The sequence below is a fragment of the Artibeus jamaicensis genome, unplaced genomic scaffold (genome assembly GCF_021234435.1).
Source record: "Artibeus jamaicensis isolate MK-2021 breed Jamaican fruit bat unplaced genomic scaffold, CSHL_Jam_final contig_233, whole genome shotgun sequence".
NCBI classification, from domain to species: domain Eukaryota; kingdom Metazoa; phylum Chordata; class Mammalia; order Chiroptera; family Phyllostomidae; genus Artibeus; species Artibeus jamaicensis.
The window spans coordinates 30,221,788-30,238,936 of record NW_026521486.1 but is presented as its reverse complement, the minus strand read 5'-3'; the positions used below and the strand labels follow the sequence as shown (position 1 = coordinate 30,238,936).

The 17,149-nt window shown below is 37.0% G+C and overlaps 1 protein-coding gene across 4 annotated transcripts in view; it reads right to left on the bottom strand.

Annotated features, from left to right (window-relative positions):
• The window catches only part of AEBP2 (AE binding protein 2), a 66,669-nt gene that overhangs the window by 37,866 nt on the left and 11,654 nt on the right, over nucleotides 1-17,149 (bottom strand). For all 4 annotated transcript variants that reach the window (XR_008390937.1, XM_053661726.1, XM_037136573.2 and 1 more), the window contains one exon: nucleotides 6,736-6,943. Coding sequence is in view for 3 of the 4 variants with exons in the window: in XM_053661726.1 (XP_053517701.1) it covers nucleotides 6,736-6,943 (208 nt within the window). In the remaining variant the exon portion in view is untranslated. The remainder of the gene's footprint in view (nucleotides 1-6,735; nucleotides 6,944-17,149) is intronic.

The window sequence follows — 17,149 nt, the reverse complement described above, 5'->3', positions numbered from 1 at the left end:
GTTGCTACAACTCTTAAGTGACCCCTGTGCTGAATTACAATATCCTCCAAAAAAAATCAGAAAAATACTCAAACTGCACTAACCTAGTATTTCCCAACCACTGCATTTGAGAGAAACCATAAATCTCCTAAGAAAAAACATAATATGGAGGCAATGGCAGATCCGGTAATTTCATCAGATAATAGCCTTAATTGTGAGTAGGTATCATCCAGATTCTAGATGGAATAATGTTTAGTAACACTATTAGGGCAACAACTTCAGGTTCAAAGAAAAACCATAACCTTCAACTTACTGAACATTTTAGGAAATGAAATAAGTGTAAAAAGACTAACGCTAACTATGGTTAGTCATATTTCGGTGAAATACTTGAAAAATAATTAGAAGAAAGGAGGAGGAAGAAATAAACTTGCACGAGGACAGTTCTCATACACAAAATGGCACTAAGAATCCACATCAAGGATACACAAAAACCACAAAATTTTTAAACCTAAATTTTCTTTCCTAATACATATTAGAAAAACCCTTTGCTAAAACAGGTAGTACAAAATTTGACAAAAAGATTTTTATTCAAGCCTCAGTCTTTTTTGATGCCAGTACATGAAAAACATTTTTATACCCTAATTTTTAGAAACTTTCTCATTGTAAAATACACTCTGAAAACCAAACACCATAGGAAGCCCAAATATGAGAAGAATTGTTCAAAAATAAAATCTCGCATGGTTCCCCTATACTATGTTAAAGTGAACTGAAATTTATCTATACTAATTAGAATATCAAGGTATAGAGGTTCCTAGCCCAGGCTCTCACAATAGACTTATGTTAATTGGGTTGTATTAGATGTTACAGAAACAGAAAGAAGAAAAGTAAATAACTAAATTCTATCCAGCTTTCACACTTCCCAGCTATGTAACACTGGGAGAGTCACACAGACACTGTGAGCACACATTTGGTAACTCCAAAACATGATAAAAATGCAAAATGATATATATTCTCTAAGCAAGACCGATTGACAGAAAAACTGTGTTTGTATTAGATATTGGACACCCTTCTCAAAATAACCACCACCAGATTTATCTGCCACTAAGGGAGGGAGTTAAAAAAAAAAAAAAAAGAAAGAAACAATACCCAAATGAAAGAACATTTCATTTATAGCCTCCAGAAAAAAGGCTAAACAAAATGGAGAGAAGCCATCTATCAGATGCAGAGTTCGAAACACTGGTTATACTGATGCTCAAGTACACTGATGCTCAAGGATGCTCGGTCCTCCAACTGAGGACCTCAACAGCATGAAAAACATCCAGTCAGAAATGAAGGATACACTAAGAGAAGTAACAATTTACAGGGAAACAACAGTAGAGAGGATGAAGCAAAGAATCAAATCAATGATTTGGGAAATAAGGAAGCAAAAAATAACCCATCAGAACAAGAAAAAAATCCAAAAAACAAAAAATGGGGATAGTACAAACAGCCTCTGCGAAAAGTGGAGAAGAGAAAGAGCAAGTAATTGGAAATCTATTTGAAAAAATAATGAGAGAAAACTTCCCTAATTTGGTAAAGGAAACAGACATACAAGTCCAGGAAGCACAGAGTCCCAAACAAGATGGATACTAAGAGGCCCACGCAAACACACATCATAATTAAAATGCCCACGTTTAAAGATTAAGAAAGAATCTTAAAAGCAGCAAGAGAAAAGCCGTTAGTTACCTACAGGGGAGTTCCCATATACTGATTTCTCAAAAGAAACTTTCTCAAAAGAAACTGATTCCTATCAGCTGATTTCTCAAAAGAAACTTTGCAGGCAAGAAGGGACTGGCAACAAGTACTCAAAGCAATGAAAGGCAAGGAACTACATCCAAGACTGCTCTACCCAGCAAAGCAATAATTTAGAATCAAAGGGCAGATGAAGAGCTTCCCAGACAAGAAGAAACTAAAGCAGTTCATAATCACCAAACCATTATTATATGAAATGTTAAAGGAACTTATATAAGAAAAAGATCAAAACTATGAGCAATGAAATGGCAATAAATTATCTATCAACAAATGAATCAAAAGCTAAACTAAGCAAACAAGAAGAACAGAGACAGAATCATGGATACAGAGAGCGTTCTGATGTTGCCAGATGGGAGGGAGGTATGGGGAAATGGGTAAAGAGGTGAGAGGATTAGTAAGTACAAACAGTCCTGGCGCAGTGGATTGAGTGCCAGCCTCAATCCACTTGAGAACCAAAGGGCCACTGGACTGGTTCAATTCCCAGTCAGGGTACATGCCTGGGTTGCGGGCCAGGTTTTGCAGGCCAGGTTCCCAGTAGGGGGCACAGGAGAGACAGCCACACGTTGATGTTTCTCTCCTTCTTTCTCCCTCCCTTCCCCTCTCTGAATGAATGAATGAGAATGAGAATGAATGAATGAATGAATGTGAGTACAAACATGTAGTTACAGAATAGACATAGGGATATAAAAAAACAGTATAGGAAATGGAGTAGCCAAAGAACGTATAAACGTGACCCAGGGACATGAACGATGGTGTGGGATTGTCTGATGGAGTGGATGGTGCTGGGTGGAGGGGGACAAAAGGGGACAAAATGAGGACAACTGTGATAGCATAATCAAATACAATTTTAAAAAATATTACACAATCATTGAAAGAGTATTTTCAAACTACAAAAAAATCTTATAATATATAATGACCTAACTTGTAAGATATGCAGGTCAACAATTTCAGTGTTACAGGGATACTTTTTGTTGGGAACTCCTCTAGGAAACTGTACTCTCCTCAACTGATGTGGCTCAGTGAACTGAGCACTGGCCTGTGAAACAAAAGGTTGCTGGTTTGAATCCCAGTTGGGGCACACACCTGGGCTGAGGGCCAGGTCTCCTGTCGGGGGCGTGTGAGAGGCAACCTATCGACGTTTCTCTCACACATTGCTCTTTCTCTCCCTTTCTTTCTCCTTCCCTTCTCCTCTCTCTAAAAGTAAATAAGAAAGTCTAATTCAGTACTGTCAGAATAGGTGAGCTTTACCTTCAGAAAATACAGTGCAATGTGACTCAGTTTATGTATGCATAAAGAAAATTACTGTGATTGTTAGCAAATTAAAAATCAGCCAAATATATTCTAAATACAGAGTCCAGAAGCAATATAAGTTACAATGCCCAAATTTCGAGGTGGAGGGGCTAGTTTTACTAATAAATTAAATTCCTTTGAAAATAAAATGATACAAAAAGATATCCCTCTCTCTAAAAATCATAAAATTTTTAAAAACCTCAAATTACAGTAATGAAATATTTTTCATATACTACAGTAATTAACTATTTGGCAATCAAAAGGCAAAGTGACCTCCTAAGACTGATTTCATTTTCTAGCAGCAGTCTGATTTAACCTTGAGAGTTCATGTATGTCATTTTGTACAACGTAAAGTCAACTGGTCTCATTCATGTCTTTGAATATCCTACGACTCCCCCACCCTCAATCTCGCCCAGGCTCTCTCCCCTCAAACACACTAAAGAACATATACAAGAGTAAATGTAATGACATGGCACGTGTAAAATAACTGTTGCATCAAGGAACATAAACATATGTCTTTCTGGCAACTGTTTTTAAACAAATAGTTTAAACAGAAAGAATAAAAGACTAATGAATCTTACTGAACTACTGAAATCCTAGAAGATAAAGTTCCTCCCCATCTACCAAAACTTAGGTGTGTGTTAACAGGACACTGGGGTTTGAAATTTGATTAGTAAAATAGCTCAGTCTACTTTTGGAAATGCAGTCATATGTGAAAGTAAGGACCCCAAAATACAACTTTTATTACACTTAACAGAAAAGATTCACTTTTTTGGTCTGTTTTATTTTTTAAATAGGAGAAAACTCTCTCGAGATCATTTTTTAAAAAGGTATATTCATAATTCCGTGCTTAAGTGGTTAGTATAACTTTTAGTGTAGAGTTAAGTATCTAACCACTTTGATACAGGAAAAGATTAGGAAAACATAACTCCACCTACTTTAGCCTACGAAGTCCACATGACATAGCAACATACAGTTGAAGGAGTTTTTATGCTCTTACATGATGGTTTTGGTTTTTTTCAGGGTGAAGATCAGAGTGGGATGAGAAAAAAATAGGAATTAATATAGTACTTAACTATATTACTGTTAACTACTGCTCCAATAAAACTATTTCTCTTTCAATAATTAGAAGCACCAAGTCCTCTACAGTTACCTTTTTTTCCTCATTTGCTTTTATTCCATGACAACAGTTTAACACTTAGGGTAGAAAAAAGAAATTTCAAAATCTAAAAAGATAATTATGTCATCAAAATCTGCTGTTTTCCACTTATGTGCAGTATCTGGAATAGTCGTTTTCTACAAACACAGCAGAGCCACAGGTACCGAGGGCTGGGGGCAGGGAGGAGGAGGAGGCACCTGCGCAATGCACACAGATTTCAGTTTCGGATAATGAAGAAGTTTTAGAGGTGGGCAGTGGTGATGGTTGCACAACAATGTAAAAATACACTAATGCCACTGACCTGTACACTTAAAAGCAGTTTAATGGACAAACTGAAGAAGCAAAATAGAGATCGACAGAAGGATGACAGCTAAGGGGCGGGGGTGGAAGTATTGAGCAAAAAGGAAAAAGAGACTCATGCACATGGACAACAGTGTGCTAACTGTGGGGGTGGGGATATGGGAGGTTAAGGGGACTAAATGATAATGAAAACAAGAAAAAACAATAAAAAGTCTTAAAGAGAGAAAAATAAACTAAATAAAGTTCCAAACTTTAAAGAGGCCATATTTTCTTTTAAAGTTTCAACCAACAACTACTGTATTTTAAAGCGCAAAACCAGATCAAGATTTCCTTAAAAAAAAAAAAAAAAGATTTCCTGTGCTATATAGCATCAAAAAAAAAAAAAGCAAAAAGCGCGCCAGGGGAGGAAAGGTTTTAAGAAGGGGGGGGGGGGGGGGGGGGGGGGGGGGGGAAAAAAAAAAATAAAAAAAAAAAAATAAAAAAAAAAACAAATCCTCATTCATACTTGCATTCTGAAAGCTTAGTCTATATACCAATGATTGGTATGGAGAAATACTTGGGATGTGTTTTCTACATTTCTCCAATACATCTTGCATTTCTCGATCAATGTCCTCCAAAAATGGGGACCCCTTTCTGTAGTCAAAACAGCATTACTCTCAAAATTAAGAGAGCCCTATTATTTGTAATAAAGTGATGTTATGAATAAAGGTTCAAGAAATGACACGGGGGCTTTGACTTCCACAAGTTCATAAAGTCTAGCTCTGTATTATCAGTAAGGTACATGTAGCTGCAGTGATTATATGCTACATTCAGTCTGTTAACTCCACTTTTTCCTACAAACCTATAAAGAGCTGAAAATATACTCCTAAGGCTATGTGCCAACTCAACCTGTAGGACCCACAACTTACAAATGTGAAAGTGTACCATGCCTTTGAAGAAAAAACCAGAGATATTCTACATAGCTCACAATTCAATAAACAGCTGCTAAGTCAAGCATCATGCCATGGCTCAAAAGACTACCACAGTGATACGTAACAAGTGGCGTCAAATACGGGCCCATAAAAGGCAACTCAGTAACGACCAGGGAACCAACATGGCTAACTAAGTTCACACCAAAAACCTGACTAGAAGGCAGTGAAAGTGTTATCAAAATTGCCTAACCACTGGGATGGGTTATATAGTGAAAAAACATATGATAGACACAATTCATTAATATACCATCTGGTACCAACCTAGACATCACATATATTGAATCTAATAATAAGACAAATGTTACTTATCAAGCTTGAATAATCAAAAAACTGCTGACATATTACAGTATCTTGTAACAACAGCAAATACTTTTTAAAAAGAAATTTTAAATGCAATACCAAGGATTAAAATGTTAGGGGTACTTATACGATTGCATGTTTTGTTTTTTAAAGATCAACAGTACAATCTAATTATCAATATGACCTTGGAAACAGTTGCCTACTCTCTTAAACCCTAATGATTTTAGCCTTTTTAGTATCAGTATATCTCAAACAGTGATGACAGGGAGATGGGAAATGTGTGGCCTGATAAATTATCTGTATTTACAATGTTACATTAATTTTTGGAAAATGTAATGAACGTGATAACTGTTCAGGACAAACATAAAGTTGAAAACATTATAACTATTATAAATAATATTATAAATGTCTTAGTCCATTACACTCTGATTCACCTAATTTGCTTAGCTCTTTATTCACTAACTATATGAACTGACACTATTAAATGTATTCCTGAAAGGTTATAGGTCATTAGGATCGTATATACTAATCCTGCTACCAATAGTCTCTCCAGTTAATTTGAGCATCAGGGGTAATGTAGGACTACTCTAACAGAAATCCTAACCAGTGCAAATTCCTAAATGTCCTCAACTCAAAACCTCAGAACCTTAGAATACACTGTATTCATTTATCATACTCCCACTATATTTTAGAAAGTCTTATTTCCTCAAAGTAATATACCTAAGAGTAAATTAAAGTCCAACACATCATATGTTCTATTTAATTTGATTCTATCAAGTATGTGGAAATCTGTAAATAAAAGGGGGGAAAAAACATTTGGAAAAAATAAAGCCTGTGTAAAAACAATCCCAAATTACTTTGAGAAAAAAATAAGCCTAACTAACAATTATAAATTAATAAAACTAATGAAAACAGGGAGTAAAAAAAAGAAATGATAAAACCAACCCCTCCTCGCTGACCATCTACATGTATGGAACGGATGTGATCTGCCAGATCTGGACTAGAGTTGAAGCAAGCCTGGCACTGGTCCCAACAACAATTATAGGCAATATTTTTGCTTGAAGAAGTAGTGCTTCCTTGTCCATTCATCATTGCTGGAGTTGAACGCCCACTGGAAATTGTGCTGTCTACATCCATTATAGTACTGCTTATGCTACAAAAGAAGAAAAAAGGCTGTGTTATTCCTAGAAATTCACTAACATGAATATGATCTTATAAATATTTAATTAAGATTATCACCTGATATTGTGCTCTAAAGTATACTACCCATATTTTCCATTACAAAATAGCACTGTTTTGAATTTATTTAGTTGGCAATAAAGTGCCAATAAAGGCCAAAAAATGCTAATACCTCAAAAGCCAGACCTGTATGGAATAATTTAAGCAGCTTTTTGGCAGACATGAACTCCCAGATACTATATCCTATGGAAAACATACACACACATAAACAAAGGTCATCGAATTTCATCCCTTCCATAGTTTAAACAGGATAAAGTAACAGTTTCCAGCTATAAGTAATGTAGATCAAAAGATTATCCTTACAGTTTGCAAACCACTAGTTGACCTGACATCTTTTCGTCTATTCACTAACCTGAAAATATAAGTGCTGCCACATCCTACCTCCTTCCATCTCAAGTAAGTTGGGAAATTTCACTATATATTTCCCCTCTAAATAAAAAAGCAGAAGAGAGAAGTTTCTCTGATTTTACCCAATTCCAAATAAAATGTCTTTTTTTTTAAACTAATCTCTATCCACCAAAACACTGAAATGCCAATCAATCCCTTTTACTTTTTATTTACTAAGCAAAGTATTACATATTAGGAACCTCTTTACTTAAGAAAATTACATTAGTAATAAAAGTTATTTATCAAAATTTCACATCTTAATGAAATTTAACATACTTTTGCCTTCATTTTAAAAGCAATTTACCGTTTTTTCCTCCAATTATCTTCCAACAGAGAAACTACATGGAAGTAGCTTCAATTACAGAATGGTCAACAGGAAGAATGTTTTCAGACTAAATTAAAAGCTATCTACACCAGGGTATAATTTGTCAGTAAATTATAAAAATTATATTATATTTAGGGGTATGCTTCCCTATCCCAAGTTTTTATTACAGAAAATTGTAAAGATGCATAAAAGTTTATCTAAATATGAACTCAACAGTGAGTATATGCTGTCCTATTAGTTGTAATTTGTTTTGCTCAATCATTTGCAAGTTGCAAACACACTTCAACCACAATCATTTCAGCACATGCCTTCTAAAAATAAGAACATTCACTTATACCATTTAAAACTTATTTGCTGCCCTGGCTGGTGTGGTTCAGTGGTTGAGTGCCAGCCTGCAAACCAAAGGGTCGCCCATTCAATTCCCAGTCTAGGGCACATGCTTGGGTTGCAGGCCAGGTCCCCAATTGGGGCATAACAGAGGCAACCACACACTGATATTTCTCCCCTTTCCTTCCCCTCTGTCTAAAATTAAATTCTATCTTAAAAAAAAAAAAAAAACTTTTCTCATACCTAAGAATTATACTGAATTAGAATATTTTAAGTAAGCTTAATGATTTGTGCTTAATATCAGTCAAATGCACCCCAAAAGCTAGCAAAAATGTCCCTGCATGCTTCAGATACCAAAAATGTCTGATTTTCCTTTAAAGAATGTTCATGTATTTAACTCCATCTAGATATCTCTACCAGTCAATATATAGAGTCAAACTGCAACTCTAAAACTCTATGATCTCTTTAAAACTCTCGAATACAAAAAATGCTCTTGAATATCTGAATATTTATTCATAAATTGTTTTTGCAGAACTAAGCTGTGAGTATGGTAGTTTTCCCATACTAAAATACAAATTTTTGTCCTGACTGGTGTGACTCAGATGGCTGGGTGTCATACAGAAAAGCCAATAAGGGCAGCCAGCTGATTCCTGGTGAGGGCACATGCCTGAGCTGTGGGTTCAGTCCCCACAAGAGGCAACCAATCAATGTTTCTTTCTCACACTGATATTTCTCTCCCCCCCTCTCCCTGCTTCCCCTCTCTCTAAAAAATTTTTTTAATAAATAAAAAATAAAATACAAATGTTTAAGCCCTAGAAATTTCAAGTTCATGAGGCCCTTAACTGTTACATGGTTATCTATTTTCCTTATCACTTGTAATATGTATTTTAAAACATTTTAACTGTTAAGCCCACACTTTCGTAAACCATACTAATTAACTAAAATATTAACAACTTTAACAACTAATCACACTCAATTTATAAAGAACAATCTTGGGAAAAGCAATAAATCTCAGTGACCTATTACGGTACAATCTCAAAGGTAAAGTTTAAACGGCCTGTGACCCAAAAGGTCACAGGTTCAATTCCCAGTCAAGGTACATGCCAGGGTTGCTGGCCAGTTCCCCAGTTTGGGGGTGAGCAAGAGGCAACCAATCAGTGTTTCCCTCACACATCAAAGTTTCTCTTTCTCCCTTCTCCTGTCTCTGACAGTGGATAAAATCTTTAAAAAAACTAAAAACCCACATCCACACTAAGTGCAGTGTGGTAAGGTTCCAATTTGCACACCTGCGTGGAAGGAAGGAGATAGATTTGGATACAATGATCCTCTAGAGGCGAACTCCGTTTGAAGGGATACACGCAGCACAGATGTTGGGGCGGGGAGAGCGGCACAGGGGAGAAACTTCCACTGCACATATCCTTTCACTGTACGCACATCCTTTGTATCATTTTTAACCACAAAACTATACTAACTGTAGTTACGAGTCCAAAATGATTTTAAAACGAAACCAGTCAATTATCTTTAAGTTGAACAAAGTAATGCAAGGTCAAGAGACTCATATACTTATGATAAACCCAACTAGCAATACAGAGCCTATCTACACAGTGTTTAGCATACTTTTGCTTATTAAGTTTATCAATGAATGGAAATCTTACAAATCCAAATATCTATGAAAAAGCCCTGGTCAAGTTGGTTAGAGTGATATTCCCATATTCCAAGGTTGTGGGTTCGATCTCCAGTCAGGGCACATACAAGAATTAACCAGTGAAGCCCTGGCTGGTGTAGCTCAGTGGATTGAGTGCGGGCCTGCGAACCAGACAATCGCTGTTCGATTCCCAGTCAGGGCACATGCCTGGGTTGCAGACCAGTTCCCTGCAGGCCAGTTCCCAGCAGGGGACGCACGAAAGGCAACCATACATTGATGTTTCTCTCCCTCTCTCTTTCCCTTCCCCTCTAAAGATAAATAAATAAAATATTTTTTTAAAAAAAGAATTAACCAGTGAATGCGTAAATAAATGGAACAACAAACTGATGTCTCTCTCTATATATAAAAATCAATTTAAAAAATCTATGTGAACACTACAGCATTATTTAATCAGTCTAAGTGTAATTTCACTCACTTAAACAGTATTTCATTTGAATATACAGCCTACTAACAGAGCAGTATAGCATTGGCTGGTGTGGCTCAGATGGCTGAAGCATCATCCTGTAAACCAAAAGGTCACAGGTTCGATTCCTGGTCAGGGCACAAGCCTAGGTTGCAGGTTCTGCCCCCAGTTGGGGCAAGTATGAGAGGCAACCAACTGATGTTTCTCACTGATGTTTCTCTCTCCCCCTCCCTTCCCTCCTCTCTAAAATCAATGGACATGCTCTCAGGTGAGGATAAAAAATAAAGAGAGGACAGTATAATGCAGGTGTTAAGAGCATGAACTCTGTCATCATTGGCAACTAAGGTAGGAATGCAATAGCATAGATAAGGGGCAGGTCACATGCTCTGGAAGACTTGACAGACACTTCACACTGCGTACTACCTCCCCACAAAGCTTCCCACAGCCGAGCGAGACCAACTGCAGTCCTGCCTCACAATCCCTCTTAAAACCTCCAGCTTCTAGGAGTGTCCAATCCTGTACCCAAAGGCTCCCTCTCGGCCCCGGATCCATGCTACAATCAGCAATTCCCTCCACCCTGTAGACTAATGCAGGCAACAGCCCAAATACAGGGGAGCACAGGAGACAAGCTACAGGTGATTTCTGATTTTGACAGGACCCTAAGCTAGATAAAGATTTCATACACAGTAGTGTCCTTCTTCCTCTAACAGTAACATAACAAGATGAGCAGGACTAGAAAGTAACATTCCACCTGATCTTATAAAATTTATAGGATCATATCTATATTAAAATTTTTCACTCAGTTCTTTTTACCAGTGAACACATACTGATCCTATAAAATGTGAACAAAAGCAGCCTGGTATTTGGGAAGAAACCTAAGCCAGAAAAAGCATTCACACTGCTCAGATAGTTTCAATCATCTAAAACGGTGATTCTCAAACTAACATATACACGAGTCACCTGTGATCTTACTAACTGCAGGTTTATTCGGTGGGTTTGGGTAGGACCTGAGATACTCCTGGACTGGCCAAAAAGCTCATTAGGTAAGGCGGGCCGGCAGTGCTTTGTCATCTTCACCTTCACTCCAAACAATGCGTCAGACTGTGTTGTGACAGCTGTTCTGGCAGCGTGCATTTAAAAAAAACATCAAAATTGGTGAATTATTGTTAGCCATTTTACTATTGAAGATGAAAGAAAACACACAACATTTTTGGCATATTGTGATTTATTATTTCAAGAAAGTGAAGTACAACTGAAATGCAAAAAAAGATTTGTGTGGTGTATGGAGAAGGTGCTGTGACCCATCGAACATGTCAAAAGTGGTTTGCTAAGTTTTGTGCTGGAGATTTCTTGCTGAAAACGAAGCTCCAGATCCAGTAGACCAGTTGAAGTTCATAGCCATCAAATCAAGACATTAACTGAGAACGATCAATGTTTTACCACGTGGGAGATAACCAACATACTCAAAATATCCAAATCAATAAAGTTATTGGTGAAAATGAAAAATGTGTCTTATTTTATGGGAAAACAATACAGATTGTTTGGCCAAGAAATTTTTAACAAGCATCTGCCTGATGCTGCTGCTACACTTTAAGTAGCAAACGCTAAAAGATCTCTTTCATTATTATTATCCAACTGAGACTAACCAAAGTAAGGAATTATCTAATAATAAACTAAAGCATTTGCGCACACACACACACACACACTGACAACAGAAAACACGTTAAGTTTCAAAAAATAAACACATATGCACACACACTGTTAGAGAATCCAATGAAATATTTAGGAAAGGACATGAGATTTTTTCACATCCTTTCCTAAATATCCCCTTTCTCCACTTTTCCGTGGACCTTGTTAAGAAACCATTTGGCAGATCAGAGTTTTCTACCCCAACGTCTACAGTAACTAACTATACAGAATTTACAGAAACAGTTTCCCTTAGGAAACCAACTAAAGGCCAACTCATTCAAACATACAAGAATAGCCACTTCTTTAAGAATTCAAATTACTGCCAAGCCAAACATCTGCTTGGTGGATTTGGTCATGGCTGAAAAGGATGCCAACACTGAGAAGTAAAGATCCGCTTGCTGCCCTGACTGGTGTGGCTCAGTGGACTGAGTGCCAGCCTCTGTTCCAAAGGGTGGCTGGTTCAATTCTCAGTCAGGGAACATGCCTGGGTTTTGGGCCAGGTCCCCTGTAGGAGGCATGTGAAAGGCAACCACACGCTGATGTTTCTCTTCCTCTCTTTGTCCCTCCTTTCCCCTCTCTAAAAATAAGTAAAATCTTAAAAAAAAAACAACAACACTTGCTAAATGACAAGATACAGGAGCAGAGGAAATAATACACGGATGCTATGTTATCATGAAGAAGGAAAAGACCATGGTCTCAGTTTAACAAAAGAAGAAAAAAATCATTATCATTTCAGATTTCACATTGCAGTTATCCCTTGTCAAGGTTTGGCACATTATCAAACAGCCACAAAATTATCTGAAATGGCTATTAAAATACTCCTTCCTTCCCTACTAAATATCTGTATGGGGCCAAATTTTCTTCACAAAGTTCAAGCAACCTAATTCACAGCAACAGACAGAATGGAGAAGCATTTTCATATACACATGAAACTAGCTATTAAACCACGATTAATCCAGACCTTAAAGGCATTAAATATAAAACAATGTCACTTCTATATCTTTAATTGAAAAGTTATTTTTACATTAAAAAGAATGCTGTTTAGGTTACATATAATTTTTAAATTAATTAATGTTTTTAAAAGGTCTTGGTTTCTTTCAATTTCTGATCCCATTATAGTGATAAACATAACCAACATAACAAAAGTTCTTTAGATTCTTCAATAACTTTTTAACAGCTTTATTGCTATATAAATCATATTTCTCAATATTTAAGAAAGCCAAGTATTAACAGCAAAATGTTTAAGAACCCCTGTTCTATATATGGAGCAAAGCCTATATATGAAGCAAAGATTAAATGTCTCTTGAATAGAAAAGTAGGCTTCTGACCCGACATATTTTTATTTTATTCTGAGAGAAATCCATTCTGAGGTCAAATGGGCAGACAACTTTATCTGCAGTATTTTCAGCTGTGAGGACATTTGTTTGTGCTGTGGATTTTTCTTGGTCTTTCTCTCCTTCCCCCTGCTTTGAAATTATTTCTAGGCTAATGAAATGTCTAACTTTAAAGGAGAGCTGAGCCCTGGCTGGTGTGGCTCAGTGCACTGAGTGCTGGCCTGCAATCCAAAAGTTGCCAGTTCGATTCCCAGTCAAGGCACAACACAGTCTGGGTTGTAGGCCAGGTCCCCCCCGAACTGGAGACATGCAAGAGGTAACCTCCTCTCACATATCCATGTTTCTTTTCCTCCCTTCCCTTCTCTCTAAAAAATAAATAAAATCTAAATTCACCTAAATGCTTTATTCTTCTGAATGACTTTATAAATTAATATAAAATTTTTAAACCTATAAAAATACTAATAAAATACCATTATAATGTGTCTTCTGCATTGGCATTCCATATAAATTTTCATTTGGGAAAAAGTTTTACTGACTTTCAAAGTCTATAAATTGTTTTTAGATTGTTTATTTTCTCAGCCACAGACCTAGAAATTGCCAAACTACTATGAAACTGATAGCATTTTCATAGTAAAAGTTTACAAACCACTGAGCAACCTTATATATAAAGTGGGAGAAAGAATAAAATGTACCATAAACAAAGAAGGTAGTAGGAAAATAGTACCAGCACGGCATCTAACCACTTTCTTCAGGATCTGGAAGTTACGGATCAGATTCCACCAAAGACCCTCCCTAATCTCTAATGGAGCAGGTTGTTTTATTTTGTTCTATCAATGAAAAGCATAACCTTTGGGAAGTCTTCAGTTCATAATTTGTATCTTAATTATTATAAAAACAAATACTCTATAATTCTAATGGTTTAAGAATGGAATATGGTTGCCGTAACTGGTGGGCATGGTTGGGCATGGACCTGAAAAGGGCAAGGTTGCCGGTTCAATTCCTGGTCAGTGCAAATGCCTGGGTTACAGGCTCAGTCCCTGGTTGAGGTGTGTGTGACAGGGAGCCAATCAATGTTTCTCTCCCACTTTTTCTTCCTCCCTTCCCCTCTCTCTAAAAACAAATAAATCTTCAAAAATAGGAACACAGTCTTCCATACAGAATGAAGAAAGTGTCATGAAATAAGGGGAGAGTAACCCTGCTGGTCCAAGGAACATTTAACAGGGTATTATAAAATTAGCTTTGTAATTGATTATAAGCCTGTGACAGAAGTAAGTACACTATGTATAGTTTTCAAAGTATTTATCAAATTGTAGGGAAACAAAATAACCACACACAGGAGAGTCCTAATCTAACCATGTAACAAGGTAGGCTGTTTTTTGGCTAACAGGCAATGTTCCTTTCATCCATTAAAAACTGTCTCTCTCTACTCAGAAGTTTATTCTGTCTCTCCCATATACTTACAATCAAAATTATTCAAGGTTAAAATTCAAAACAGCGGAAAGCACTTAAGAGGATTTTATATTTTTAAAAAGTCTGAAGTTGCATACCAGATATTCTACACTTCTGAGTGTGAAACTCTTCACCTGAGTTATCCACACCATTCTCATACCCATCTGTTGAAGTGGACAATATCATCTTGTGCCCTGCTCTTTATTCTAGGTATTGGCAAAGGAATTAAAAGCTAAAACTTAACCATTAAAAGAAAGAGGTTCTTTTAAGAAAACTATAGCCCTGGCTGGTATGGCTCAGTGGATTGAGCGTGGGCCTGAGAACCAAAGGGTTGCAGGTTCAATTCCCCATCGGGGCACGTGCCTGGGTTGCAGGCCAGGTCCCCAGTGGAGGGTGAGTGAAAAGCAACCACACACTGATGTTCCTCTCCCTCTCTTTCTCCCTCTTACTTATTTATTTTTTAAAAATAAGTAAGTAAAATATTTTTTTAAAAAAAGAAAACTATAAACTGCCTACCCATTACATTTTATGACTTTCTCTTAAGGAAAAAGTAGGATTATGTAACTTACTACATCAAAATGTGTATCACAAAAAACACTCTTAACCTGACTTTCTGTTCTTTTTTTTAAATATTTATTTATTTTTAGAGAGAGGGGAAGGAAGAAAGGCAGAGAAACACTTATTGGTTGCTTCTTGCACCCTCAACTGGGGACCTGGTCTACAACCCAGGCAAGTGCCCTGACCCAGAACAGAACCCATGACCTTTGTTTGACCTTTCAGTTTGCAGGACCACGTCCAACCCTCTAAGCTACACCACTCTGGGCTGACCTCCCAGTTTATATCATAGCAGCTTACTATTTGTTGTAAGTTCTGAGTTGTTCTATGTGCTTGGGTAAGACTATTTTCTGAAGATAGCTACACCAGTAATTTACACCCTCCCACATCTTACAATGTGGCATCAAAGGGAGTTTGATATTGCCTCACCTTGAATCAGAGCAGGCCAGAGACCACTACAGAGGTTATGGTGCTACCAGATTTCTAAGGCTAAGTCAAAAAGACAATACAGCTTCGGCCTGGCTGTCTCTCAGAACACACAGTTTGGGGGCCCTGAACTACCATGTAAAGCAATATGACTCCTCTGAAGCCAGCAGGCAGAAGAGATCCTGTAAACAAAGTACACGGAGACAAAGAGAGATGCAGGGGAGCCACAGCTGCGCTAGTGCCCAGCTGTTGGAGTCTTCTCAGCCCAGCAGCCACAGAGATGACAGATACATTAGTGAGTCTTCTGGTGACTGCAGTCTCCAGCCTTTACACTGCTCCAAGCTGTCACCAAGTGAAGCAGGAATGATCTAACCAGGCCAAACCCTGCTCAGATTGTAGAGCTGTAAGCGAAACCATTGTTTTGAACATTTCATGTCAGAGTCGACCGTCATGCAGCCATACTGACTAGAACGATCCTTGACACGCACTAACTCATTTAATGCTTATGACAACCAAGTGAGATGACAGAGACTGAGACATAAAAATTATTAGACTTGCCCAAAGTCATGCAAGAACAACTCAGTAATGCCAAAAAGTTTAACTGCCACATTTATAAATGTGGGTATTTAAGAAACACTGAAATGCAGCCAATATCACACATCAAAATAACTGGCACTCAACTTCATCTGGTATGCCACACAAGAAATTTTTTCTTTGCTTTTGCACACCAATGTACAAAACAATGTTAAAAACGATATTTAGCATTTACATATAATTTGACTTATCTGGGCAAATAGTTTTACTAACAAAATAAACTATTAAATATGACTCCTACAAGTCATTTAGCCTCATAAAAAATTAATTCAAGGTCAGTCATAGAAAGCGACACTACCCTGAGGTAGAACTTGTCCCAAACTTACAACTGAAATAGGTCTTGAGCCGAATAGTGTCAAGATAAAATCCAACTCCAAATATTCATTTCAGAGACAAAGAAGCAGTCACTTTAGTTTTTATTTATGAAGAATATAATTAATTTATTAAATTGGTTTTAAATGAGATTAAGGAATTTAAGGTCACATCAGACTTCTGTATGACCAACTGGTTTTGTCTTCCAAAATGCTGTGGTGCTATAGGATTTTAGGTCTTTAAACTGGAAAATAATTAGGGGGAAAAAAAGTAAAGAGAACACGCCTACTTTATTACATGTATTATATACACACAAGTCAAATTTCCCCAAGGCCCTTCCTACTCAACTAAGGTGGAAGGAATTCTGCTTCCTTATGACCTGGTTGTCTATACTATGAATCACCTATAAACATCTCATTTAGAGTAACCTAGCTAGTGTGTTGCACATCATATGTTCAAACAGTTTTTAGTGACAAAAGTATTATTTTTAAGGCAAGTAAAATATGTGGCTTTGTCGCATTAGATAATCATCAAAATCAATTGGAGGCACACTAAAAATCATTAGTCAAAACCAAAATATTATTATTACTGTAATTCCAAACCATTATCACTGT